The following is a 27,852-nucleotide window of genomic DNA, read 5'->3' as shown; positions in this document are numbered from 1 at the left end:
CATGAAACATCATTGAAGCCTAAGGGTTTCTCTTTCAAATATGACAAGACAAAGATCATATAAAAGAATTTAGTTTTTCCTCAAGTTTTCCAACCATATTAAGTTCATGAAGAACAACCCCAGTTGAGGGGTGCTAAGATTTATCAAGCTTTAGAAAGGAGCAAGTGGAAAGGCATGCACACCCCAAAGTCTTTGCCGCAGAACAGCAGAATATACTAAAACCTCATGCAAAATGGCCTGCAATTTCCTATAGCCATTGATGGATTCCATGCAGTGTAACAGGACGTGCAGGTTGGATAGGCAAGGGGACAACCTAACTGTAGGATCTAAATAGATACCGCTTGAATCAAGCCAAGACTCATTCTTTCCCCGAAAGAAAAGAGTGACTAATTATCTTACTCAGACAAAAAAAAGACAATACATGGGCTCAATAACAAAAAAGACGATACATGGGCTCAATAACAGACTACAATGACTCATTCCTAATGTTATTCTTGTGAAGGAAACTGCTAGGGTTTGCACTGAGGACACACAGAGTGTACAACCACGACAGAAACATAAAGAGACAGACACACACACAGAGGGAAATACTCAAACCCTAAACGCAAAACTCAAAACTCAAACACAAACAGAAGAAGGGAGAGAGAGAACACAACTCTGAAGTGAATGAATGCTGTAAATGAATATAAGAGTGTACAGTGTGCTCAAGGGCAGAGCAATGTCTGAGTGTGATGTCCACCGAAGACGAATCCCAAGTCTATGACCACCAGTCGGAGTGTAGGAGTGCTAAATAGTGAATAGCAGCAGGCTGGTCACCAAAACGCAGTAGTCTGGAGGCTGGAAACTGGTAAACGCCACAGTGTACCACCGATCGGAGGCTGGAAAATGTGCACAGTCTGCTGTAATCAGTAGGCTGAAACAGTGTCTGAGAGTGTTAGGGCCTGCAATGCTGAAAACGCAGGCTGGTTGACCCTGGAGATGATGGACAGCAGGCTGAACAATAGTCTGGAGCAATCGCCAGCAACTGAGAGCTGTCGCCTACAGCAATGGACAGGCTGAAGATAATGTGGCTGCAATCGATGATGGCTAGACAGCAGATGGAGGCGGGCTGCAGGCTGGAAACTCAGCGCCAACAGCAGCAGAGGGTGTGTGGGCTGGTGTAACCTGCAAACAAGGATGATCACTGAATGGTGGCAGCCTGTCTATTTATAGATGTGGAAGGGCGCCCCAAAAATTAGGGTTTCCACTAAACTCTCTCGAACCGCTCCCCGTTTTAGGGTTTCCACTGAACTCTCTTGAACCGCTCCCCATTTTAGGGTTTTACTCTAAAAGAGCATTTTTAGTGTGTTTTGGGGCTGTTTAAGAGGCTAATCAGCAAGTAATGCATATTTTAGCTCAACAATTCTGCCTTGACAGGACACAAATTTGCACGTGAGAATGACATCTATAACAGCATTTCTTAGGCTACATATTAGATTCAGTATGGTTGACCCTATGGTTGCTAGTAGAGCTATGTATGAAAAGCTAGCATAATAGAAGTTCACCATAAGATTTGCAGCAGCACTTTCTTCTAAAAGCTTATGCACAAGAAGCTCCAGCTCCCGTAATTGCAGTTCTGGATTGCTTTCATCTCTTCTTTGTGATAGAGGAGTCAATGCACATGATGCTTGATTTAAAGAATCAAACCTGCTACCCTGCTTCAAATTTGAGAGGTAGAAAAGTAAGTGGTATTTTCAAGCTGAGTTACATGTGTGCAATCAAAACATTGAATGTTTGTCTTTTTATTTGAAGGTTGAATATGCAGAGGTCAAAAAAATACTCGTGATGAGTAGCCGGCTGCTCTCACAGCTGTCACTGGACGAGATGCATCACCAGGGGTTCCTGACCTTGCAGATAGACTTGTCTTGCCTGCACTGGGTGGCCTGCTAGGAGGCCTCCATAGTGCTAATGCTTGAGGAGTAGGGGTTCTACTGCACAATTTCACTGATGCGCACCGAGGAGTTTCAGGAGAGATGTCTACCTGCACTAACAAGTTTCCGTAAGCATAAGAAAATGTGTTTGTGCATGAAGGTACATTCACAGGGATTTCGACCATGACAACACAAGAAAAAAAGCATGCATTGTAAGGCATGTTGATGCAATGCTGCTGCCACAAAAAGTGATATTTGACAATGCACAGAATAACCTCTTCAATCATGCCAAAGTGTGAAGTCAAGCCATCAAATACCAACCAACATTCAAAATCTTTTCTGATAGCAAAGAAACTGAAGCAGTATTAAAATGTTTGTCAATACATTGTGGAACTAATGAAAAGTTCCAAATTACACATATTCTGATTACAATAAAATATTTGAATGCATTTGGGACTAAAAAATCCATAGAAGAGAACAAACCCTCTCAGGAATGACTTGCAATACAATGTATTCATCCTAGCTAGGGCCAGTTGCAGGTTTGTATGATCCTTTTGGTTTGTTTGAGCCAAGTTCCCTCTATGTTACTCCTTTTGACATGCAAGAACCAGCTATAAGTCACCACAGAGATCCAGTGATCGGTCCAATACCAATATGTAAATACAGGCTCTAGAAGCAACTCAGGCAATGGTTTTAGTGCTTTGAATTCTTAATTGTCACACTCCCATCCTTCTCTAGCTTGCATTTAGGTTCTAGTAGCTTAGATATGGATCCTTTCTTTTGCCCTACCATTGCCTCTTTATCTTACTCTCTTCATGTGTGTACCACTTCCCTAGTGCTTCATTGCCAAGAATGCCACCTGTGCACTATGCACCTCCCATTTCCCCCGAGTGAGTCTCACTTTAACTCCTAGCGCTACTATGTTGGGAATCCCCCTTATGCACACTGCATCAACTGTTCAAAGTAAGGATCTTTTCAATTGAGCCAAAGTATGTGCACATAGCCAGTAGTTTTGTTGGCCACATAACAGATCCCTAATGGATAAACATGTACACAAGTGCCCATAGTATCAGCTTAACAAAAGTGAATAACACAAAAAAGTTGGGCTCTTCATGTCTTACAAGTTTTCAATATGTAATGGACTAGCATATCCAGAGATTTTCTAAGTGATATTGCCCCATATCACCATCACCATGATGTCATCTGGGTATTCATGGACCAAGTTTGTTGAGATTCTGTTTCCAACTCCATATCTGGGCATCCACTGTTATTGGACAATACCCACTTTAGGCACCATCTAGCCACTTATGCGACGTGTCATGTAGCAAACACATCTAGACCAGGTTGGAAATAGTGTTCCCCTTCATGATTGCAGGTCAACCGATTTGATTCCTCCTATCTATTTATAGGCACCATGACTGGACATACTTCATTCATCATTCAATACATTGGACAATCAAAGTTCCAACCTGGGCCATTCATTATCTTTCCATTCTTCTCTGCCCATATTGTTCACTTTCCTTTGCACATCTATTTCTGTCACATATCAGAGCATAAAGTCCATCCTCACCATTTGTTCACAAGCTGATCATGGAAGTGTTGCAGTCTGGACCTGTGTTTGTCACAACAAAAGGCATCACAGCTGGTTGTGTTCATTGGTGACATCATTTTCTCCCTGTTTTTGTGAGTTTTCAGCCAATTCTCTGCACACCCATTCCTATTCATCCCTCCCAACCCCCAGTGCGAACCTAAAATCTGCAGAAATGCCAGCAGGTGGCAACATTTACAGGTCTACAGCAGCAGTTCCTCCTCTGCAGCATCAGCTGCCACATTTCCAGCCACCATTTTCCAGCCAATCATGACATCACTGCCAGTCGTCATCATTTGTGGCTGTCTTCTGCATCAGGTGGCATCCTCTACTGAGAGACAACAGCATCTGGAGCTACATTTCGTAGTTTCCTCCATCCTCATGACAGCCACTTCTGCATTTTGTTGGAACATTTTCCTTTTTGCGGTCTTCTTCAGCCTTGGTTGCTATGTCTTCAACAATCGTGGCTTTATAGTACCCCAAAATGGCATTTCAGCAGCCCTGAAACAGGATGGCTGTTTTGGGCTGAAATGGGGACGGGGATCCACCATTTCAGTACCCTGCGAGCGGACGGACAGACCAGTTATCTAGAGAAAAAATACTTTATTTTGCTCAGTTCCAACTTCGTCTTCTGTGCTATCATCTCCTACTCTCAAGCACTCTACCTCCTGCAGCTCCCAACTCCTCCTCCCTTCCTTCCTTCTTTCCTTCTTCTTCTTTTCCCTCTTTCTTCTAAGTTCTTCTCCTTCCAAGTTCCTTCTTTCCTTCTTGTTCTTTGTTCTTCTTCCATCCACCTCCTCCTCCTTCTCCTTCGTCTTCTTCTTCTTCTCCCAAGTTCTTAACTCTTTCTGAACTCCCATTACCTAATCATGGTGCCAGATCCATTTTGGATGCATGTCACTCCAATCAAGGGATACAAGGGCTCCATTGGAGTGAAGAAGTGGCGGTGCAACTATTGTTGATTGGAGAAATCAAGGAGCATAACTCACATAAAAGACCACTTGGTGTGCATCCCCAACAAAGATATCAGACACAAATGTGCAAGCAAAAGTAACAATAAGTCTCCATCTTTCACACTGAAAACATATAGGGATTGAGCTACCAGAAAATGAATCCTCTCATCCAACACCACATGGGGGCAATGAAGCACAAGTGGGACAAGGAGATGCTAGTGGACCTAGTAGCACTCCTGCCATCACAACGCGACGGTGCCCCTATTGAGAAACCCTTCACCCTTCACCTACAATTTGTGTTTTTGCGTTTCAGCGTTTTGCGTTTAGGGTTTGCAGCCCCAAAAAAGGGCACCATCCTAGACTGATTGTGCCTATTTATAGGCCACTCTTTCATTCATTCCTCACGGCTGATTCATTCAATCCATCACCTCTTCTCTCCAACCTCTCCACTACCCTCACACCCCTTCAGGAGGACATTGTGGTTCATGGTTCGTGGCTGTCATCATCATCTTCCTTGTGCTATGGCACCCTTGTTCCCTTGTATCACATTCACTCCATTGATTCGGAACTTCATCATTCCACTCATCAGAGTTTCTTCTCTCTTCTCTTCTCTTCTCCATGTTTGCCGAGTTCACTCCGAGTTCCTCCCCGCCAACCCTACTGTCTCGCTGATACGTCATCTTCTGACATGGTATCAGAGCTGGATCTACTCAAACAGCAGCAAAGATCCTCCACTCCAGTGAAGGCAAAGACCGGTGGCGGGTTCGGCATCCACTTCTCTTCTTCTGCTGCATTAAAATCTTGTTTTTGCAAATTTCAGGTGTTTCAGCTTGCTGCCCACACCCCATTCGCGGAGGACATCTCAGCCGAAGCTGTCCATTGCTGTCTCCATCAGTTGGCGCCTGATTTCCAACCCTCTTCACGCAATTTGGAGCTGATTCCAGCCAGGCAACTGTTGTTCCTATGCAGACCTGCTGCCGTACAGCTTGCCATGTCATCACAGTCCTACTGCCTACGTTTTTAGTCTCTCTCTTTCCTGCAGGAAGTCCTGCCTACGTTTTTAGTCTTTCCCTCTCCTGCTGCCTGCGTTTTTAGTCTTTCTCTCTCTTGCAGGCTGTCCTACCTGCGTTTTTAGTCTTTCTCTCTCCTCACCTGCATTTTTCTACTGGTTGGAATCTCTTACTGCTCGTCACATCCTCCTCCCACTAGCAACTCACTTCCAGCCCTTCCACTACCCTCCCACCCCTTGAGGCGGACATTGCGGTTCGTGCTTCACACTGCCCTTACACCCCTTGGGGCGAACATTGCGGTTCATGGTTCATGGTGGCTGACCTCTTCCTTCTTCAGCAAGGCATACTGGTATCCATGGCTTCTTTACCAATAGATGACCAGACTACTGGGTGCTCCTACTATGGCATCACTGGACACACCACTGATGCTTACCGACTTCGACCTTTATTCCCCACCCCCCCGGGAGTATATGCGTCTTCCACCAGGCACTCCTTGTGCCACCTCTCCTTTTTGGGCCACAGAGATCGTTCTACATCGGCTATCAGAGTACTATGCTCAAGGCAATAAGACGCATCCAATGCGCACTAAGTCCTTTCGAGCACATGGAGGATCGATTGGCACTACGACGTCCTGGAGATCGTCACAATGCCAATGACAGTCTTCTCCCACTTATTTTCAGGTACAGTGGCTTCCACTACCTACGGCTCTGCACTCCACTCCATCAAGAGACAGTGATTGTTTGATACCGTCTCCTCGTCAGTCTGCTCCTTCGAGAGACAGTGGCTGCTCGACTCCTTCCTCTTCTTCGGCTACCCAGTCCACTCCATTGAGAGACAGCGATTGTTGCCCACCTCTTGCTCATTCTAAGCCCCACCCTTCCCCACCCTCGACTACTCAGGTTCGAGAGGCTACCTCTAGGAGCTCTTCGGCACCCCAGATACCTTCTTCAGCACGAGCGGCGGCACTTCCTTCATCATCAGACATTTCGGAGTCCGTGATCCATGAGTTTTTGGATTCCCTATCTACTTCAGAGGGGGATTCAGAGGGGGATGTTATTTCTTTGCCCTCAGAGGGGGCATCTACTTCTTCTTTGACTTCAGCGGGGGCCCCTCCACCTCCCACCTCAGAGGGGGTACCTACTCCACATGAAGTTATTCACCCATCCTCTACTTTCTTGGGGTGGTTGCCTTCGACCAGTCATCTCTTCTACTGATACCCATGATCTTCAAGTAGCACCTAGATCGGGACTCGAAGGTTCAACCGCGACTTGGTGACGAGGCCTTCGTATTCCTTCCAGCATGGATGCACAAAGCTAGAGGCTTCTCTCCCGAGATTGTGTTTTGGATTCTCCAGTTCACTCTGTCTACTGGTCTTTACTACCGGTTCCCTTTCCGATGGAAATCTTGGATCTTAGGGATCCTCTACATCTTCTTTCTCCTCTTCTTCTTGCCTTCGTCCCTTGGTCAACATGGAGCCACCTCCCGAGATCGAGTACGGGCATATCCTTATGGTTCTCGACACCACACATGCATTGAATGTTTTCGTCATCTTTGTACTAGAGCACTTGGGCAAGTAAACATTTTTCCCACGAGAGACACTGTCCAAGTGGCACCTGCTGCATAAGCATTGCATCTCCACCTCACTCTTCTCTTGTTCCCCTTTTTGGGCCTGAGAGGGGGTGTTGAGAAACCCTTCACCTACAGTTTGTGTTTTTGCGTTTCTGCGTTTTGCGTTTAGGGTTTGCAGCCCCAAAAAGGGGCACCATCCTAGACTGAGTGTGCATATTTATAGGCCACTCTTTCATTCATTCCTCACGGCTGATTCATTCAGTCCATCACCTCTTCTCTCCAGCCTCTCCACTACCCTCATACCCCTTCACGAGGACATTGCGGTTCATGGTTCGTGGCTGTCATCACCATCTTCCTTGTGCTACGGCACCCTTGTTCCCTTGTATCACATTCACTCCATTGATTCGGAACTTCATCATTCCATTCATCAGAGTTTCTTCTCTCTTCTCTTCTCTTCTCCATGTTTGCCGAGTTCACTTCGAGTTCCTCCCCGCCGACCCTACTGTCTCGCTAGTACGTCATCTTTTGACAGCCCCCCCCCCCCCCGGGTCTCCATTGTTGACTGCACCGGTTCCCTCCCCCCTTTGCCTGTGCCAGTCCCCCCCCCCCCCCCGCATGCGCCCCTCCCGCCAGGCCTACCCTGTGGCCGCCTGCCCTGCGCTCCCCTCCCCGCCCTCTCACCTGGCCTACCCCAGTGGCCGCTTGCCCTGCACCCCCCCCCATACGCATTCCCCTACCTCTTCTGCCTTGAGATAACACCACCATTTTAAAAACAAATTTCCCCTCTCCCCCCCTCCTCGCCATTGACTCCCCCCCACCTCCAGTTACTCCCTCCCCCCTGCAGCAACTCCCCCCCCCCCCCCCAGTAGCACAGCAACGTGATAGGTAGGTTCCCAGCAGGGACGCGCAATGAAAACCTCTGATCAGACGCCGGCGCATTCTGCGGAGTGCCCCTCAGTCAAACACCTTGCGCACCATCCTCTCTGAGGAACAGCTCTTAGCCGTCCGTGCCACAGAGCTAGAGTTGAAAGAAACAGTGATCTTTGGTTAGGTCGTTGGACACTCCCCATCGAGGGCCCAGCTACTACAAGATTGGCTCCACTACACACTGCGCATTGGCACAGCACCATAGATTCTGGAGGCAATCCTCATGGGCCAAGGGATCTTCATGGTTCGACTCACTTCTGTGAATGCAACTCGTGAGTTAGTGGAGAGCTCGTCGTATGCCCCCACGAAGGGGGTCATCTACACTGTGGAGTCATTTGCGCTCCACAACAGATTTCTCAGACACCCAGTCACTTTACTTTTTCCCGGACTAGCGCTAGAGTACCGCCAGCTATAGGAGGAATTTGGACGACTCTTCGGCACAGTTCTCCCTGCCTCCTTCGCGGATACAGTGACAGCTGCAGGAGTCCCAAAGGTACGAGGAGCGGTGAAAGACACAAAGAGTATACCAAAGTTCCTGGAGATCAAGACAAGAGATCACTCCTTTAGGCAGCAATGAGTTCCCACTACCTCTAGAGATGGGAATCTTCGTAGGTTGTAAGTCAAGGAGGGGCAAGGTCCATCTATTAGCACCACCGGATGGACCAAACTACGCTTTTTTCCTTCAGTCCTCTCATTCAGGGGATTGGACGACAACACAGATTGAGGAGGAGTTGAAGAGTCAGGTGGCAGGCCACATCTCCCAATGGATGGTAGAAAAAGGGCTAGCACTGTTTGCACAGCAATGGCCTGGTTGCATGATGGACATTAACTGGTGGGCTAGTGCCGAGGTCCCACACTTAAGCATTATCTTTCGAGCCCCCCCACAGTGGAGAGCTCTAAGGGATGTGATCGAGTGGCCCCTGGCACAAGCAACCCGTTTCTACCAGTGTACAGAGTCATGACTCTTAGCATGGCTGATAGATGCATTGATAGTACCACCTGGAGCATCTATCATCCCTATGGTTCGGCCGAGGGCCACCATGGGGGGTTGGAATTCACCGTCTAGACCTGCGGCAAAGCGTATTTGCATACCCCATAGTTTTTCCTTCTCACCAGCAACCTCCAAACCGAACAGATGCCTATTCGGTCAGTCGCAGGTTTCCCCATGAGCTTACACCTTGCGTCTTGGAATGTGAATAGTCTCCACTACAGTGGGGCACGTGGTTCCAGGAAGTTGATTGTTCGGTAGGAGCTGCAGCCTGCCCTTGCCAGGCGGATCGACATCTTACTTCTACAAGAGCATAAGCTCACTCCCACCCAGGCCCAGCGGGTAGGGAAGGTACTCCCAAGCAGCTCGCACACCTACTAGGAGCACGCCATAGGTGCCCACTGCAGGAGTGGAGGCGTATGTACCTCTATTGGCCCGAGTCTCACCATCTATGTACGAGATCACAGGACAATAGTGGCAACGAGGGTTCTATGGATCAGATTGGATATTAGGGACTCATGCCTTGGAGTCCTCAATGTATATGCCCGTACGGAGGTTAGGGCAAGCAGCAGGTTCTAGGTGGAGATCGCGGATGGACTCCCAGAGGTGGACTCCTGGATCGTTGGAGGAGACTTCAACAACCTAGCACCTTTGGAGGACCAGCAGGGCAAAGGCAGAAACTACCAGGGCATGGCTGGGGAGGAGCAAGAGGCATGGGAGGTCTTTTCTACTAGCAGTAGGAGCATGCGGTGCCTGGAGAGACCCTACCTTCCATAGGAGGGAGAGGTCCTTAGACTTCTCTTGGGGATACAAGCGACTAGGTGGAGTCCTGTTGGAGCGGTTGGACAGGTTTTATGTGGGAGAGTGGGGAGGCTCTCATGGAGGTCAGATTGGGCAGTTGGTAGGCACCACGTTGTCTGATCATTGCCCGGTTCTCCTAATACTAGATCCCCCAGCATCTGCCCTAGACACACGATCTTGTCGGATCCCTGACTCGATCTATAGGAGGGAGGAGGTGACGAGACACATAGAGCAGGTTTGGACCAAGGAGTGGGGCAAGAGGGACCGGATCGCAGAGGAGGTTGCAGAGGTCCCAGCCAAGTCGAGCAAAATCTACCAAGAGGCAACCATACAGACCAAGTAGTAGAGCTGGGAGGAGGAGAGAGCACTCCGGCGGGACCTTGCAGCCACGCAAAGATTATTACAGGAGACACTACGGGATCCCACCCTCCATGCATAGGAGGTGCGCACGTGAGCAGCCATTGCTGGCCTAGAGGACAAGTGCTCGGAGTTCTCTTTCCGCACCTTAGCAGCTTTCTGGGCGCGGAAGGGAGACACAATGTGCAAGGAGATTTTCCAAGTGCACCAGCCTCACATCTCAGGAGAGTAGATACGCAGCCTTCGAGATCAGTATGGGAGGACTCATTCTAGCCCAGACGAGGTGATGGAGATTGCCACCGACTACTACAATTGCCTGTTCCAGCAGGAGACATGCTCAGCTAGAGGGCAGCAATGTAGACAACAGGTCTGGGATCACATCCCGTCCCTCGTATTAGAGGAGATGGGACGCTCCCTCCTAGCCCCCTTCACAGAGAAGGAACTAGAGGAGGCTTTCCATACACAGGACGGGCAAAAATGCCCGAGAGAGGATGCTTCAAGACAGATGCCAGGGAGTCTTTCGGTAAGCCTTATCACTCTTCTCCCCAAAGGGGGAGACTAGTTGGAGCTTTCCTAGTGGAGACCGATCACCTTGTTGTCAATGGCTTATAAGGCACTGGCAAAGATGATTGGTAGGCAACTATGCCCCGTGCTTTCCGACATCATCCATGACACACAGACAGGCTTTGTCCAGGATAGGAGCATCCTGGACAATGTATTCACCTTCTTTGAGGCGACAGAGTGGCCTCAGCACAATGGGCAGAGACTGGCCATACTACTCTTGGATTTTGAGAAAGCTTATGACAGGGTGAACTGGGACTTCCTAGAGGGCACCATTGTAAGGTTGGGTTTCCCGTAGGCTTGGATTCGCGGGGTCTCCGAACTTTACAGATCGGCCACCAATAACGTTCTCATAGGTGGTGGGCGTGGGGAGGAGTTTCGGCTGGAGAGATCAGTACAGCAGGGCTGCTCCCTGGCCCCGTACCTGTTCCTACTCTTTGCAGAGGCGATGTCCCACTTCCTCATGTCACGTGTGAGCGGATTACGTGGCCTCCGACTTCCAGTGAGAGAGGAGGCTGAGTTGTTCGACTCAGAGTATGCAGATGATACAGCACTCTATATAGAGAACGATGAGCTGATGCTAGAGAGAGTGAGGCTGGCTCTTGAGGTATCCTGTCTTGCAGGAGGAGAGAAAATCAACTGGCGAAAGTCGGTTGGTTTCCTCACAGACCCGGACTCTAGCACGGAGTGGGGCATCCACCTGGGATTTAGATAGGTGAGCAGAGGGCAGACCGTCCGGTACCTAGGGTTCCAAGAGGGACTCGACATCACTCCCGCCCAACAGTTCCTTCTAGTCGTCGATCCTATTCGGAGGAAGCTGACCCACTGGAGCATGGCTCGCCTCTCACTAGCCGGCCAAGCCCTGGTGGTTAACCAGGTCCTCCTAGCAATGGCCTAGTACATTGCCTCGTGTTGGTGCTTCTTCTCATCCTGCATAGTACAACTTCGCCACCTAGTGTGGAACTTCCTTTGGTCTGGGTCAGACACCTCTAGGGATTCCAAGGCCAAGGTGGTGTGGGCGACCATCATACAGCATCGGTCAGAGGGAGGGCTTGGGATCATAGACCCAAAGCATCAGAGTATGGCCCTCTTGGGCAAGCTAGTTGTCCACGACCTCACATCGGGAGGGCAGACCTGGAAGGTCCTATTGTAGGAGGGTTTTCAGGATTGTACACCGAGGCTTGGCGAGGAGTGGAGACCGTCCCTGAGATGGATCTTCACGTCAGCCCAAATCACCTTTCCTACGCAGCTTGCTCCGCATGTGGCAGGGCCTCCTTAAGGCCCTAATTGAGACCCCCACAGGTTGTCAGAAGAAGATAGACTGTCAGCCGGTGATTTTGAACCCCTAGGTCAGGGATTAGGAAGGGGCACAGATTGCCGAGCACCCCCACATCCAATGGGCTGGCTGGGAGGCTGGCCTGGCTTGTACCATCAGGACATGGCAGGAGGTGTACAGGATGGTAGACGAGGAGGTGCTGCAATGAGTATCAGGCTGCCAGAGAGGAGTAAAGTTGAGGAGAAGGGAGATAGACGCAGCAATACCTCAAGAGTGGCTTGCTCCCTCGATACGAGAGCTGATAGAGCTTGGGGAGGTATGGGCCGCCAAATTTTCACCAGCAAGCATCCCCCTACATGTGGCAGGTAGAGTGGGTGGCGCTCCACCTGGGACCTTCTTCACCGTATAGGAGGGGGGGCGTCTGGGTCTTGACAGAGGACAGTAGGATGAGGGGATAGATGTCCTTTCATGGAAGAGGATCCGGGTGATTAGCCTTCAGGGGAAGACATGGCAGCTGGACCCTTTTTTCTTCTGGGAGGAGCTCAGGGAGTGGCGCCTCTGGATCTGGGAGGGCAGGTCACTTGATGAGCTGGAGTGGGATCCGAGAGAGTGGATATGGCTAGCCACTGCTGTCGCCAAGAAGCCACCGAGGTTCCTGGAGTACATCGCCAAGATTGGCAGACACGTACTGATGCAGGAGGATATGGATTGGGTGCAGTCACGTAGCAGGCACTCGGCGGAGCACAGCATCACGAAGCCTTTCCGACAGACCTTTTGGCGCAGCCTATGGGATAGCTGGAGGCCAAGGAGGGTATCGTATTTTTTATGGCTAGTAGCACATGGAGGCTTGGCGGTGGGAAGCTGGCTTGCCCATATGCAGGAGGGAGGTTGTAAGCGCTGCACACAGCAGCCTCTGGAAACCCCAAAACACTGCCTCTGGTCATGTGAGGCGGCGCAACCTGTGTGGAGAGGAGCACGCCGCATCCTTCGCCGCATAGCACCCAGCCTTGGATGTATCTTATGGGGAGCTTTCTGCTGGCAGGCGGTCAGCCAAGGCCATCACCTTCTATATGAGGCCGGAATGCAAGACACGATATTCATCATCGAGGCAAGGTCGTGCACAGTGGTCGGTTTAGAGGCTCTACCCATCCGCCAGGTGCTAGAGCCCACAGCAGACCGCTCTGAGGTATGGGAGATCATAGGAAGCCTTATTGGTTGGCATATCTGGAAGGCGCGGTATCAAGAGATTTTTGGTGGAGAGAGACTTTCAGTACATGCAACCTTAGCAGAGCTCTAGACCTCCATCATCCACTCCCTCGGCAGCCAATGGGATCAAGTGTAGGGCGAGTCCAGGGCTCATTAGGAGCTCCAATGGCACTTCATGCACACTTGGGCCGACCAAGACCCATTTTTCGTGATGCAGGCAGGCAGCCCCAAATGGCGATACATCCCCTCTCCATGGCTTCTTGCCCCCATCCCCCCCAGACCGGCTTGAGAGGCTTGTATACATGATGTATTTGTGACTTTCATCAGCTCCAACTAGTTTGTTGAGCAAGAGCACTCCTTGTAATATGTTTTTTGAGTAATATAATCAGCCACATTTTATTTGCCAAAAAAAAAAAAAAGTGGACCTAGTGGCACTAGCCAAATTGGAGGTGCTAATGGCCCATCAAAAAGAAATGCATCCATATTCGTATCGGGTCCAAGTGCAAAAAGGACTTCGTTGCCATTTTCTAGTGGCGGTGGGGCCAAAAGGGCTCCTTGCATAGTGCAAGTGTCCATGTAGGACTTCAAAGGCAAGCTATTGTGGGGGCAACTAGGGAACTCATACGCTTATTTATTTAGTATGCTATCTGTTTCAATGTGGCTACTACAAATCAACAGAAGAAGATAATCTTGATTTTGCTTATTATGTATCCTGGTTCCACTATTCTTGAGTAAGTCTTTAGATAATTCATGAGTCAAATAATTATTTATTTTATTGTTTAAAGTTTTGAAATTTGAGTCTTAACTATGTTAAACTTTCTTAACCATTGAGTGTTCACTCGTAATCTGTGTAATAAATCATAATTTTGATCATATGACATGGACTCAGTTTTGTATGAATTTGGGTACATGTTATTATAGGCATTGATATATTTACATACCCCACATAATAACCTATTCATTTTAGTGTACAATCCGAAATGTTATTTTTCCATTTCCAAAATTTGGCCGAAACTTCGGGTTTTTCCGTTTCCATTTTCGCTATTTGTGAAGCTCCCCATGCTATGATGAGAAGGCCCCTCTACAAATGCATTACGTATATGGAAGCTTCGAAAGGAAAAAGCATCCATAGAGACTCAATTGGAGCCCTTGAAGGAGACATGGGTGAAATATGGATGCATGGATGGTCAAATATGTACTGACGGAATATATACAGTGTTTTGATATCTTCATACAAAGGCATCATATTCATTAAGTCCATCGATGCCTTTGTCTCACGTCTTACCATCACAAGGGCTTTCATTTGGGAGTACATACAACAAGTCATCATGGACATAGAAGTCCAAAATGTGGTGCAAGTGGTGACAAATAATAAAAGCAATTGTGTATCTATGAGATGTATGCTTGAGGAGGAGTTTCTCAGCATAGTATGGACTCCATATGCATCCCATTGCCTTCACTTGCTCATTGAAGATATTGGGTAAATAACTTGGTGAATGATATCTTCAAAATGGTAACAAGCATGGTAAGATTTATGAAGAAGAGGCCATCCGTCACAAGCATGTTTCAAGTCAATAGCACACTTGAGCTATTGAAACCCACTGCCACTAGATTTACTTCTTTTTTTTTTGCAAATAAAATATGGCTAATTATATTACTTTAGAAAAAAACCCAAATACATGTGCTCATGCTCAAGAGACTAGCTAGAGCTGATGCAGAGTCACAGATATATTAGGTGTACAAGCCTCTCAGGGCGGTCTAGGGGGAATGGGGACAAGAAGCCATGGAGGGAGGGTGTATCACCATCTGGGGCTGCTTGTTTAAATCACGAAAAACAGGTCCTGGCCACCCCAAGTGTGCATGAAATGACAACGGAGCTCCTGATGAGCCCTAGACTCGCCCTACACCTAATCCCATCGACCGCGGAGGGACTGAATGATGGAGGTCCAGAGCTCTGCTAAGGTCGCGTGTACTGAAAGTCTCTCTCCGCCGAAAGCCTCCTAACACCGCACCTTCTAGATATGCCATTCAGTAAGACTCCCTATGATCTCCAATACCTAGCGGATGGGTAGAGCCTCCAAACCGACCACTGTGCATAACTCTACCCCTCGATAATGAATATCATGTCCTGCATCTCGGCCTCATACAGAAGGTGACGGCCCTGGCTAACTACCTACCATTAGAAAGCTCTCCATAAGATACATCCAAGGCTGGGTGCTATCCGGCGAAGGATGCGGCATGCTCCTCTCCACATGAGTTGCGCCGCCTCACACGACCAAAGGCAGTGCTTTAGGGTTTCTAGAGGCTGTTGTGTGCAGCGCTTACAACCTCCCTCCTGCATCCGAGCAAGCCAACTTCCCACCGCCAAGCCTCCATGTGCCACCAGCCATAAGAAATACGATACTCTCCTCGGCCTCCAGCTATCCCATAGGCAGGGCCAGAAGGTCTATCAGAAAGGCTCCACAATGTTGTGCTCTGCCCAGTGCCTGCTACGTGACACCGCCCAATCCATATCCTCCTGCATCAATACGTGTCTGCCAATCCTAGCAGTGTACTCCAGGAACCTTGGTGGCTTCGTGGCGACCACAGTGGCCGGCCATAGCCACTCTCTCGAATCCCATTCCAACTCATTAAGTGGCCTCCCCTCCCAGATCCAGAGGCGCCACTCTCTGAGCTCCTCCCAGAAGAAAAAAGGGTCCAGCCGCCATGTCTTCCCTTGAAGGCCAATCACTCGGATCCTCCTCCCTGAAAGGACAGCTATCCCCTCATCCTGCTGCCCTCTATCAAGAGCAAGGCACCCCTCCTGTATGGTGAAGAAGGTCCCAAATGGAGCGCCGCCGCCCACTCTACCTGCCACCTGTAGGGGGATGCCTGCTGGTGAAAACCTAGCGGCCCATACCTCCCCGAGCTCTATCAGCTCTTGTATCAAGGGAGTAAGCCACTCCTGAGATATTGTTGTGTCTATCTCCCTTCTCCTCAACTCCACTCCTCTCTGGCAGTCTGATACTCGCAGCAGCACCTCCTCATCCACCATCCTGTACACCTCCCGCCATGTTCTGATGGTCCCCAATCCGGGCCGGCCTCCCAACCAGCCCGTTGGATGTGGGGGTGCTTGCCAATCTGTGTCCCTTCCCGATCTCTGACTTGGGAGTTCCAGATCACCGGCTAATGGTCTATCTCCTCCTAGTAGCCTGGGGGGCTTTGGATTAGGGCCTTACGAAGGCCCTGCCACACGCAGAGCAAGCTGCGTAGGAAGGGTGATCTAGGCTGACCTAAAGAACCATCTTAGGGACGGCCTCCACTCACTGCGAAGCCTCGGTCTACAATCCTCTATCAACTCATCGTCCTCTATGTAGAGTGTTGTATCATCTGCATACTCTAAGTCTAACAACTCAGTCTCCTCTTGTGACATTAATGTGACATTAAAAGTGATATTTAATGTCACATTAAGGTCATAAATATGGAATGTGACATTAAAAGTGACATTTAATGTCACATTAAGGTAAATCTAGGGGAACAAGCACGAGTGTCCTTCTCCTCCCAGCCACGCCTAGATAAGTCCTGGCCCTCTCCCCGGATTCCTTTTCCAGCCGTCAATCTTCCTGGAGTCCTACTATTCCTGGACTCCCTTACTCTCTAGGCTCCCCTTAACCCCGTTCGGGCGCCCAAGAGCCCGGACGGTCATTCTCGTGCATGTTCCCCTAGATTTACCTTAATGTGACATTAAATGTCACTTTTAATGTCACATTCCATATTTATGACCTTAATGTGACATTAAATATCACTTTTAATGTGACAGACGGCTGGAAAAGGAATCCGGGGAGAGGGCCAGCACTTATCTAGGCGTGGCTGGGAGGAGAAGGACACTCGTGCTTTTCATCGTTTTGTTTTTTCGGACTCTCCGTCATCTATCACCTCTCTCACTGGAAGTCAGAGGCGGCGTAATCCGCTCACCCGTGACCTGAGGAAGTGAGACATCGCCTCTACAAAGAGTAAGAACAAGTACGGGGCCAGGGGGCAGCCCTGCCGGACTGATCTCTCCAGCCAAAACTCCTCCCCTCGCCTACCACCTATGAGAACCCTACTGGTAGCCCATCTGTAAACTGCGGAGACCCCGCGAATCCAAGCTTGGGGAAAACCCAACCTCATCATGGTGCCCTGTAGGAAATCTCAGTCCACCCTGTCATAAGCTTTCTCGAAATCCAAGAGTAGTACGGCCAGACCTTGCCCACTATGCCGAGCCCACTCTATCACCTCAAAGAAGGTGAATACATTGTCTAGGATGCTCCTATCCTAGACAAAGCCTGTATGTGTGTCATGAATGATGTCTGGAAGCACGGAGCGTAGTCGCCTACCAATCATCTTTGCCAGTGCCTTATAGGCCACTGACAATAAGGTGATTCGTCTCCATTGGGAAAGCTCCAACCGGTCTCCCCCTTTGGGGAGAAGACTGATAAGGCATGCCGAAAGACTCCCTAGCATCTATCCTGAAGTGAAAATATCCTAGAAGGCTATCAGTAGGGGATCCTTCACTACCTCCCCCAGTAGGTAGTAAAGAAGGCCTTAGAGAGGCCATCCTCTCCCAAGCATTTCTACCCATCCTATGTATGGAAAGCCTCCTCTAGTTCCTTCTCTGTGAAGGGGGCTAGGAGGGAGCGTCCCATCTCCTCTGATACGAGGGACGAGATGTGATCCCAAACTTGTTGTCTACATTGTTGTCCTCTAGCCGAGGCTATCTCCTACTGGAAAAGGTGTCTGTAGTAGTCAGTGGTAATCTCCATCACCTCGTCTAGGCTAGAACGAGTTCTCCCATATTGATCTCGAAGGCTGTGTATCTGCTCTCCTGAGGTGCGAGGCTGGTGCACCTGGAAAAACTTCCTGCACATGGTGTCCCCCTTCCACGCCCAAAAGGCTGCTGAGGTGCGGAAAGAGAACTCCGAGCGCCTGTTCTCTAGGCCAGCGATGGCTGCTCGTACGCACACCTCTTGTGCGTGGAGGGTGGGATCCCCTAGTGCCTCCTATAGTAATCTCTGTGCGGTTGCAAGGTCTTGCTAGAGTGCTCTCTCCTCCTCCCACCAACTCTGTTGCCTGGCTTGTATGGCTGCCTCTTGGCAGATACTGCTCGACTCGGCTAGGACCTCTACAACCTCCTCTGCGATCTGGTCCCTCCCGCCCCACTCCTTGGTCCAAATCTGCTCAATCTATCTCTTCACCTCCTCCCTCCTATAGATCGAGTTAGGGATCCGACAAGATCATGTGTCTAGGGCAGATGCTGGGGGATCAAGTGTCAAGAGAACCGTCAGGCAATGATCGGACAACGTGGTGCCCATCAACTGCCCAATTTGGCCTCCACGAGAGCCTCCCCACTCTCCCACATAGAACCTGTCCAAACGCTCCAACAGGACTCCACCTAGCCACCTGTATCCCCAAGAGAAGTCCAGCGACCACTCCCTCCTATGGAAGGCATGGTCTCTCCAGACATCCCGTGCTCCTACTGCCAATAGAAAGACCTCCCATGGTTCCTGCTCCTCCCCAATCATGCCCTAGTAGTTTCTACCTTTGCCTTGCTGGTCCTCTAAAGCCTCCAAGTTGTTGAAGTCTCCTCCAACGATCCACGAGTCCACCTCTAGGAGTCTATCCGCGATCTCCACCCAGAACTTGCTACGTGCCCTAGCCTCCGTAGGGACATAGACATTGAGGACTCCAAGGCACGAGTTCCCAACATCCAATCTGATCCATAAAACCCTCCCTGCCACTATCGTCCCGTGGTCTCGTACATAGGCGGTGAGACTCAGGGACATAGACATTGAGGACTCCAAGGCACGAGTTCCCAATATCCAATCTGATCCATAAAACCCTCCCTGCCACTATCGTCCCGTGGTCTCGTACATAGCCAATAAAGGTGCATACGCCTCCACTCCTGCCGTGGGCACCGATGGCATGCTCCCAGTAAGTGTGTGAGCTGCCCGTGAGTACCTTCCCTACCCGCTAGGCTTGGGTGGGAGTGAGCTTGTGCTCTTGTAGAAATAAGATGTCGATCCGTTCGACAAGGGCAGGCTACAACTCCAACCAAGCAATCAACTTCCTGGAACCACGTGCCCCACTATAGTGGAGGCTATTCACATTCCAAGATGCAAGGTGTAAACTCATAGGGAGACCTGTGACTGACCGAACAAGCATCTGTTCAGTGTGGAAGCTGCTAATGAAGAAGAGGAGCCATGAGACATATGTATACGCTTCGCTGCCAGCCTGGATGGTGAACTCCATTCCCCCATGGTAGCCCTCGGGCAAACCATGGGGGTGATGGATGCGCCTGGTGGTACCACCAGGGCATCTATCAACCAGGCTAAGAGGCGAGACTCCGTACACTAGTAGAAACGGGCCAGTGACGGTCCGGCCCTCAAATACCCGCGCGAGACCCTCTCGGGACCCCATCTAGGCTCCAAAGGAGCGCTAGATCCTTTGCCCAACATTGCCAACCAAACACCTCAACACGACACAAAACACCCCAACGCGACACGGATCATAACATGCTCACTGGTTTGCACAAGGGCCCATCTTGAGGGCGGCACGTCATATTCATAGCCAGAAAATATGTACAAGGTAGCCGAGGCACAGCAAGGGACGTCACGAGTGGTGGGTGGAGCTATCAACGCGCTGTGACACGACGCCAATCACGTGGGTGAGGGATCATATCCATCGACGCTCTCCACTGCGGAAGGGCTCAAAAGATAATGCTCAAATGAGGGACCTCAGCCCCAGCCCACCAGTTGATGTCCATCATGCAACCCGGCCACTGCTGGGAGAAAAGTGCCAGTCCACCTTCTCCCATCTACTGGGAGATGTGGTCTGCCACCTGGCTCTTCTCCTCTATCTGAGTAGTCGTCCAGTCTCTTGTGTAGTGCGAGGTCTGAAGGAAGAAGGCGTAGTTTGGTCCATCGGGTGGTGCTAGTAGATAGACCTTGCCACTCCTAGACTTGCGTACCACGAATATTCCCACCTCCAGGGTTAGTGGAAACACTCCACACTCCATAACTCTCAAGTAAGACCACAGCCCACTACGAAAAAACTCCTACGGTAGCAGTTGTGCCTGTCTCGGAAAAGTGTGGCAGGCGGCATGGACGGATGAACTGGTGACTGTGTGTGTATGTGTTGGGGAGGGGGAAGGGGAAGGGGGAGAGGGGGACGCTAGTCGATGGGGTGATGGGGAGAATCGAGGGACGGTAGGGTGGTCGGAGGCACCCGATGGGTGGGGGGAGAGGGGGGGGTGGAGGGGGCCAATAGCTCTGAGTGAAGGGGGGTGTGGACTAGGGTCGGGAGGGAGCCGTTGGGGGGGGGGGGGGGGGGGGGGGGGGGGGGGGGCGGGCGGCTATTGGCCCTCGGGTGATACGGCCTGACGCCTCTGTGGGAGAGGATGTGTAGACGTGTGGACTTGTCGGGTAGGGTGAGGAGAGAGAGGCTGCGTGGTGCTCTGTCGGGGTGGCGACCCTCGCCCTCCTGCTCCCTGCCGTGGTTGTGTTTGAGAAGCTGCCTGCAGCCCCCCCTGCCATCTCCCTCTCTATCGTCTCTGTACTCGTGTGAAACCGTCCACATCCACCTATGGGCCTGTCGGCAAAGCCGCCCTAGCTCCGGAGTGTGTGCACTCTGCTGCCTAGTGCCCAAAGTCATGGCATCGCAGGCATTGCCCTGGCTGCCTAGTCATAATGACTTGCTGCCTAAAGAAGTGTCTACCTACCTCAATCTCTAGGAACTATGGAATATTCTTGGTCTCTTTCACTACCACCCGTACCTTTGGGACTCCTGCAATTGTCACTACGTCCACGAAAGAGGCGGGAAGGACAGTGCCAAAGAGCCGTTCAAAGTCTTCCACCAACTAGCGATGGAACTTGTTGTGGAGCACAAATGCCTCCACTGTGAAGCCACTGTACCAAGGGACCATGTGGATGACCCACTTCGTGGAAGCATAGGGTAAATTGGCCAATAACTCACGAGCTGCGTCAGTCGAGGTGAGTCAAACCATGAAGATCCCTTGACCCATCAGAATCACCTCCACTATCTGCGTGGTGCCGATGCGCAGCATGGAGTAAAGCCAATCCCGAAGCTGGGTCCTCAATGGGGAGTGACCTACTACCTGACCAAAGATCATTGTTTCTTTAAGCTCCAACTCTATGGCACGAACGGCTAAGAGTTGTTTCTCAGAGAAAACGACGCGCAAGGTGTTTGACTAGGGGGCACTCGCAAAATGCACCAGCGTCTGACCAGAGGTTTCCATTGCGTGTCCCTGCTAAGAACCTACCAAACACGCTGTTGCGCTGCCGGAGAGGGAGGGGAAGTTGCTGCAGAAAGGGAGGAAGCAACTGGAGTGAATACTTATATGTTTATTGTAATGGAGAGATTGAAATTTGTCCATTTAAATTTGATGCAGACCATTGCATGCCAAGAGTGGCTCATAAGGAGTGAGTGAGAGTCTCCAAAGACTCTTGTTTTTAAGCATAATGTTTTGAATGAGAGTTGGTGGGTTGAGGTAGAGACATTGGCAAAAAGTCTCACTCCTATTTACACTATATTACACATCATTGATATGGAGGGGAGTACTTTGGGCCTTCTATACAAATATATGGATAAAATTGTAGCTTTTTGCCCCAAGTCAAGACACATTTAACTTTTACATAATGATTTGCTGACATTTCACATTCATTTTCTTTATTTTGATCAATCCACACCTAGGCTTCAAGAGGCGCAACTTCAACCTATCTCTTAGTAGCCGTCTCTTAGTGGTCTCTTGGTGGGAAAAATATGGCAATTGTGCTCCTACTTTGGTATGTGAGTCACGACTTTTATATTTTAAATCTTGAAAATCTAATGCATTAAGCAACCTAGGTTCTATAATCTATTGCTTACTTAAATGTTGATTTTGCAGCTTTGCCTACTAACAATTACCTAACCTCAATCTCAAATTTTAAAAGAGGGACATTGCCATTTGTGTTCTCTCGCAAGATTATAATTCAGGGCCTACCAAGAGAAACTAGAGCACATGGACCCTCTTCCATACCAAAAAAAGAAACAAGCTCACAACAACCCAATCAAAGCATTTAGTATTTTTGCAATCTTTAGCTTCTTGAGAGGACCGCTCTAGGTAATGAATTGTATTATGTATAATTTAATCATTTAACCTTGTGACTACTTGGAAGTTGAATTCTAAATTGTAATATGTATGAACATTGAACATATTGAAACCTCTCATATCTTTGTCTCATTCACCTTTGCAAGTGAATGTTGACAAAATTAATATAGATGTATGTGACATCCCGGAGATACCACAAGAAGAGTACGATATCTACTCCATGCTTTATGAGGAGCTACTGGCACCAGTCCATGAGACTCATGCACAGAGGAAGGCTAGAGCCACTAGAGCAATGGCCACACGTAGTCGTACATCATAGGCATAGTCAAAGCCAGAGACTAAGGCTAAGGCTTCTTCATCATCTTCTCGATCAAGGTCCTTGGAGTCAAACGAGGAGATGATGCACATATTCTTGGAATCCAAATGAATCATGACTTATGTGACGTGGACTCTAGAGATTAAAGTCATAATATCTCACGAATCAATTTAGCATTGATTATTGCAATTGTCAGTTATTTATTGGTGTTGATACTTATTACTCAATAGTTACTAATACTCAGTGCTCAGTGCTCAGTGCTCAATGCTCATTGGACTTTGAATAGCCAGATTATTCACATGACATAGTTACATGTATCATTGTATCTTGATTTTACTTGTTATGCATGTTGGTTCCATCGTTCTTGATATCAAAGTCTTCAAATGATTCATTAGTTATAATTTATAATTTATTTTGTTGTTGAAAGTTTTGAAAACTGAGTCTTAATTGTGTTAAGCTATCTTAAGCATTGAGTCTTCACTCATGACACGTGTCATGAATCATGATTTCAATCATATGACATGAAGACTCAAAGTTTTGTATGAAATTTGGGTACATGTTATTGTAGGCATTGATATATTTACATACCCAGGTAATAACGTATTTAGTTTAGTGTATAATTCAAAAGGCCATTTCTTCATTTCTAAAATTTGACCGAAACTCCGGTTTTTCCCATTTCCGTTTTTCTCATTTCCAAAACTTTTCCGTACTATGCATGGCTTTCCCATTTATTCCTACCATCAAGCTAACCAAAGACAAGTGTGAGATATGGCAACAATCCATTAAGCCTATCCTAAAGATGCACTCTCATTGGGAGTTTATCACAAGTATAGCTCACCTCCCAGATGTAGATGATCATAATGCAATGCAAAAGTTCTCACCTTGGAGCAAAAGGCCTTGGTCGCCCTTCCTTCTCTCATTTCCAAGGTGTTGATCACATCAAGCAAACACAAAACCACACCCTCTCTTTGGACTTATTTGAAGATTTGATACATGACAATAGACAACCTTCAACTTACCAACTTGAAGAGTAGTGTACCTTGCTTTATCCTTTGAGAAGTCTTCTTTGTGCTATTCCCAAGGCATATTGAGTGTAAGCATAGAATTAGGACTCCCATGGTTCCAGCACTTTGTTGACTTCTTTGTGTCATTGTATTCTCTTGGTACTCAATGTTTATTGAGTTTTAGAGGGGGCAATAGAAATATGTAAGCTACTCTATAAACTGCTTCTACGGTTCCTCTAGTGAGGCGCTCAGAATGAGTCCTCCTAAGTCCTCGCTCTCGTCCATGTGCCTCTCAAGTCTCATGAGTTGTCACACTTGTAGCCTATAAAAAGGCACCCTATTTGGCACCCCGCTGTCATGATGCTACTACCCACATCATTGAGGTGCAGGAACCGCCACTTATTCCCTGTCCACTCACTCTTGATTGGTGCTTCACTTTTAGCTCCTTCTTGTGAGTGTTCTTGGTGACTTGCTTTGGTGCAGCTCCTATGCAGCCCTCATCATTATTGAGTTGCTTTCTATTGTCCTCGTTACTCTTGTTGATGCATTCTTACCTTAACTGCATGATCTTGTGCTGTTATAAAGACACCTCTCTCTCTCTTTTTTCTCCCATTCCCTCTTCAGCCCACCACTCTTCCAATGGTTGTCAGCTCCCAATGAGTAGGCTGTTGTTGTCAGGATCTTCATAGGTGCTAAAGGAGCTTTGTCCTTGAACACTATTCCTTTCTGTGTTGTCTTTCTATCATGTCAATCATAAAATCTGAAACCTGTCTGTTTGTGATCTTGCTGACTCTCGATTAAATGGGCCCAGACCAAGGTGGCAATACCTGGGAGTCTACTTACTGGCTTCTGAGTTCTTCTAGGCCCCTGCCCTCTGCAGCAACATTAGGCATCAGCTCCAATTCAGCAGCATGTGGTTTGTGCAATGCAGGCATGTCTTGGGAGGGAGCAACAGGGCTCCATTAGCTCCATTTTTGGCTTCCATACAGCTAGAGACCATTTATGTTTTTGTATGGGAGTGGATAAGCATGCAGCATTGCTCCTAAAAATCAGCAGAGGCTTTAGAAAATTTCCTTGTTGAGAGGGTTTTGCAGCACAGCTGCAAAGGCTTCTCTAAGAGATTAGTACAATTGAATGAATTCTTACTTTTTCCCCCAAAGTAAGAGCTTTTCAATAACATAGATGATGTCTGGGACAATCCACCAATACAGCCCATCAACTTATCTAGGTATGGACGACGGTAAAGCAGGCTTTAAGACACTCAAACATAAAGTACCCAGCAAAAAGTCAATAACATCATCTTCAAGCTGCTTATTAAAGATAAGACATAAAGAAGTCCCTTCCATTAAAACCTTTCTTGCAAATAAAATGGATGTGTCCAGTTCTGATTAGACATTATCTTGCCACCAAAAACACTTGCCAAAATATGTGCCAACATTTTCTGCAGTTGGCCTACAACTGGCTCAAAATTTTTGAGATCTGTTGAGACAACTTACAATGTGGTCATAAACAGTGAAATCTCCCTTGCCAAATCCTTCTGTTACCTTGTGGAACTGTTGACAAAGAGGAGATGGAACTTAATTCAGTCTGAGAGTGTCCTAATGACAAGTCTTTGAAACCTTCTCGGCATAATAAAGATGTAAACACAGATTTGAACACGTGCAGGATGCAGATGTCTATAGGCATCACAATGTGGAACAAATGCAAGTCAAAACACCAAAATAACAACAGCTTAACTATAAGCTCTCAGTTCGCCTGACAAGGTCTATCTAGAAGATTATTTTGATGGAGTTCTAGGAAAGAAAGAAAACATTTTAGATGGTTTACCTGCTGCTAATTCTGTTTGTTTATTACCTGCTGCTGATTCTGTTTATCGCCAGAAGTTTGTGGACGCTCTTCTTCTTCGTTGTAAAGGTCATAAAGGTCGTTGTATCGCATGTTTCTGAAGTCCTTGGACTCACTGATATTAGCACCATGGGCTGAGGACGCTCCAAACAAGTTCTTGAACATACGAGCCATGTCGCACGCGTGCCTGAGCCTGTGCGTGAATGCGAGGGGGGGGGGGGGGGGGGGACCGTGTTGCCGGCGAACAAGAACGAAGTCTCAACAGACTGAAAATGCCCATTCAAACCAGCCACTTTCGAGGTCTAGTATTTGGTCGCATAGGAAACGGGACATGGTCACCAGGCGGATTCACATTCAAAACATTAGGGAAGGTTCAGACACATCCGGCGGACATGTGCTTCAATCCAGGAGCGTGTGTCCAACGTGTCAAAACCAGAGTGGCAAGGAAAACGATGGATAGGCGTGGGTCTTTTCTGCCACTCTTATGGCGGTCACCATGCGGACACACTTACATTTGCATTTGCAGATATTGAACTTTTGACACCTAGACCATAGGTGTCATGCTTGTCCAATTGGCCAACAATAATTCACCAAACGACTATGCACGAAAAATTATTTAAATATATGTCCGCCAATGTGTGCACCTCAACCGAATTGATGGGCTTTGTGCAAAGACTATCCGTCAACCTAGATGTGAACCCACCCTTATTTGTGCAAAAGGGTTATGTCGTTGATGTGGCAAGAGCGGATTGGTTGGAGGTGCACCCACCACATGCCTCAATGTACACTCCCAAGGTAGCTGACAATCAGCAAAAGTGTCTCCTACGTAATGAAATGGTTATGTCGACATTTAGATAGAACAATGAAATTTGGAGATGTGCAATTCTATTTATAAATCTCTCTCTCCCTCCTCCTCTCCTTTCTTGAGGTTCCTCCCTCTCCCTTCCCCACATTGGGCAAAAGTTTCTTGATGGGAGGGATTGTTTTGTTGTCATCACCATTTGACGATGATCCTATCCATAGATTCTATTTCATGGTCATTATGAAATGCATAACACCTTGAATGTCCTCTCTCCTCAGTCTGTTGCTGTCAATGGCAGCTCCTCCTGCAAGAAACCACCAGCCGAGCTGTTGACCCCTCTAGGCTTGCTTCTAGCCTTACTTCTGTTTACAGACCCGATGTTGAGTCTGTGCCAAACTTGCTGCTGATTTCATCCCTCCAACCTTGCCAGCTTCAATGCCCACTTTGTCCACTAGGCGGCTTGCTCTACTATGAGTCTATCTGGTCGATCTGCCAACCTCGCTCATTAGTCCATCCACTGGCAAAGTTAGTCCATCCACTAGCTAGAGACGATTGATGACGAAGCTCCCTAGTGATCAAGTTCTCCTCGAGACTCACTTGAGAGCAATTGCCACTAGCTCCGAAGTCTTTATTAGTCCGAGACAATGGCAGTTGCCACTAGCTCCCAATTGAGTATGACCCTTCTACCTTGCCACAATGCCACTAGCTCCTGAGTGAGGGTGACCCTTCTAAGATAGTGTGTTTAAAGCGATTGATTAAGTCCAATTTTTCATTTATTCTTTGACACTAAAATTCATTTCTTTATAACAATATCATCCCCAAACAAAGCTACACTAGAAGTACTCAAATGGTAAGATAAAGGTTACAACCTGTAGCTTTAAGTAAACTTTTTTTTTAATAATGCAGAGATAATTATGATAAATGCTAGCAACTACAAACTTTATTGATATTGTGGTAAAGAGGAGTGATGCATTAAAGGCATATTGAGAATTAAAGAGCTTTAAGGTTGGAGTGTTGCTTGTCCACTAGGAATTTGTAAGTGATTAATAAGTACGAAGCCATCATTGTTAAATAAGCATGTCCAATGGGAAAATCCTATTTGCTATCTATGCCTTCCATGACACAATGATACATGAATGAAGATCAATCTTAGTGGTGCGTAAATCAAATGCCGTATGCATACGTAGCGAGCGCCGGAAGGTCCCCAAGAACAAAGAACTCTACTTTAAGCTCAAAATCCAAGAGAATAGACTTGCACGACATGAAGCAAAAAGACCAATTGGGTACAATCTCCCCCCATGCCTTGTGTGAGCACTCTACAAAGCATGTATTATTTAATATTTTATTCATCTCCAAGCTCAAAATATAGCCCAAATTTACAATTAGCATGCTTTAGCTTTTGTATTTGCTTTTGTCCAAATAAAGAATAAAGTGGTTGGGTGTCCCAAGAGTTGGGCAGTGCCCAAATACAATGACCAATAATGAATATTTAAACCGTGTGTCCATGCGCATACAAAATAATAAATATATGTCAAGTGCTTTAATAAATAAGCGCATCAAAATAAATATTGGCGCCACGTCTAAGACGCGCACCTATCAAAAAATAATAATTTCT

The 27,852-nt window shown here is 48.0% G+C and overlaps 1 protein-coding gene across 3 annotated transcripts in view; it reads right to left on the bottom strand.

Moving 5' to 3' along the window:
- LOC148028094 (uncharacterized) overlaps nucleotides 1-25,695 on the bottom strand; it is a 76,492-nt gene extending 50,797 nt beyond the window's left edge. Inside the window, exons 1-4 of one of the 3 annotated variants that reach the window (XM_087689779.1) lie at nucleotides 25,445-25,695; nucleotides 25,087-25,143; nucleotides 1,820-2,020; nucleotides 1,545-1,697 (exon numbers count right to left, since the gene is read on the bottom strand). In XM_087689779.1, the coding sequence (XP_087545905.1) occupies nucleotides 1,545-1,697; nucleotides 1,820-2,020; nucleotides 25,087-25,143; nucleotides 25,445-25,609 (576 nt within the window). In that variant the 5' untranslated portion in view covers nucleotides 25,610-25,695. Of the gene's footprint in view, nucleotides 1-1,544; nucleotides 1,698-1,819; nucleotides 2,021-25,086; nucleotides 25,144-25,444 lie in introns of those variants that run through there. The other 2 variants (XM_087689778.1, XM_087689780.1) reach the window with 2 other exon arrangements.
- Nucleotides 25,696-27,852: the final 2,157 nt, after the last annotated feature.

The sequence above is a fragment of the Lygodium microphyllum genome, chromosome 12 (genome assembly GCF_053477565.2).
Source record: "Lygodium microphyllum isolate KBCC chromosome 12, Lygodium_microphyllum_v1.1.10, whole genome shotgun sequence".
NCBI lineage: Eukaryota > Viridiplantae > Streptophyta > Polypodiopsida > Schizaeales > Lygodiaceae > Lygodium > Lygodium microphyllum.
This window is presented reverse-complemented; position numbering and strand designations above follow the sequence as displayed.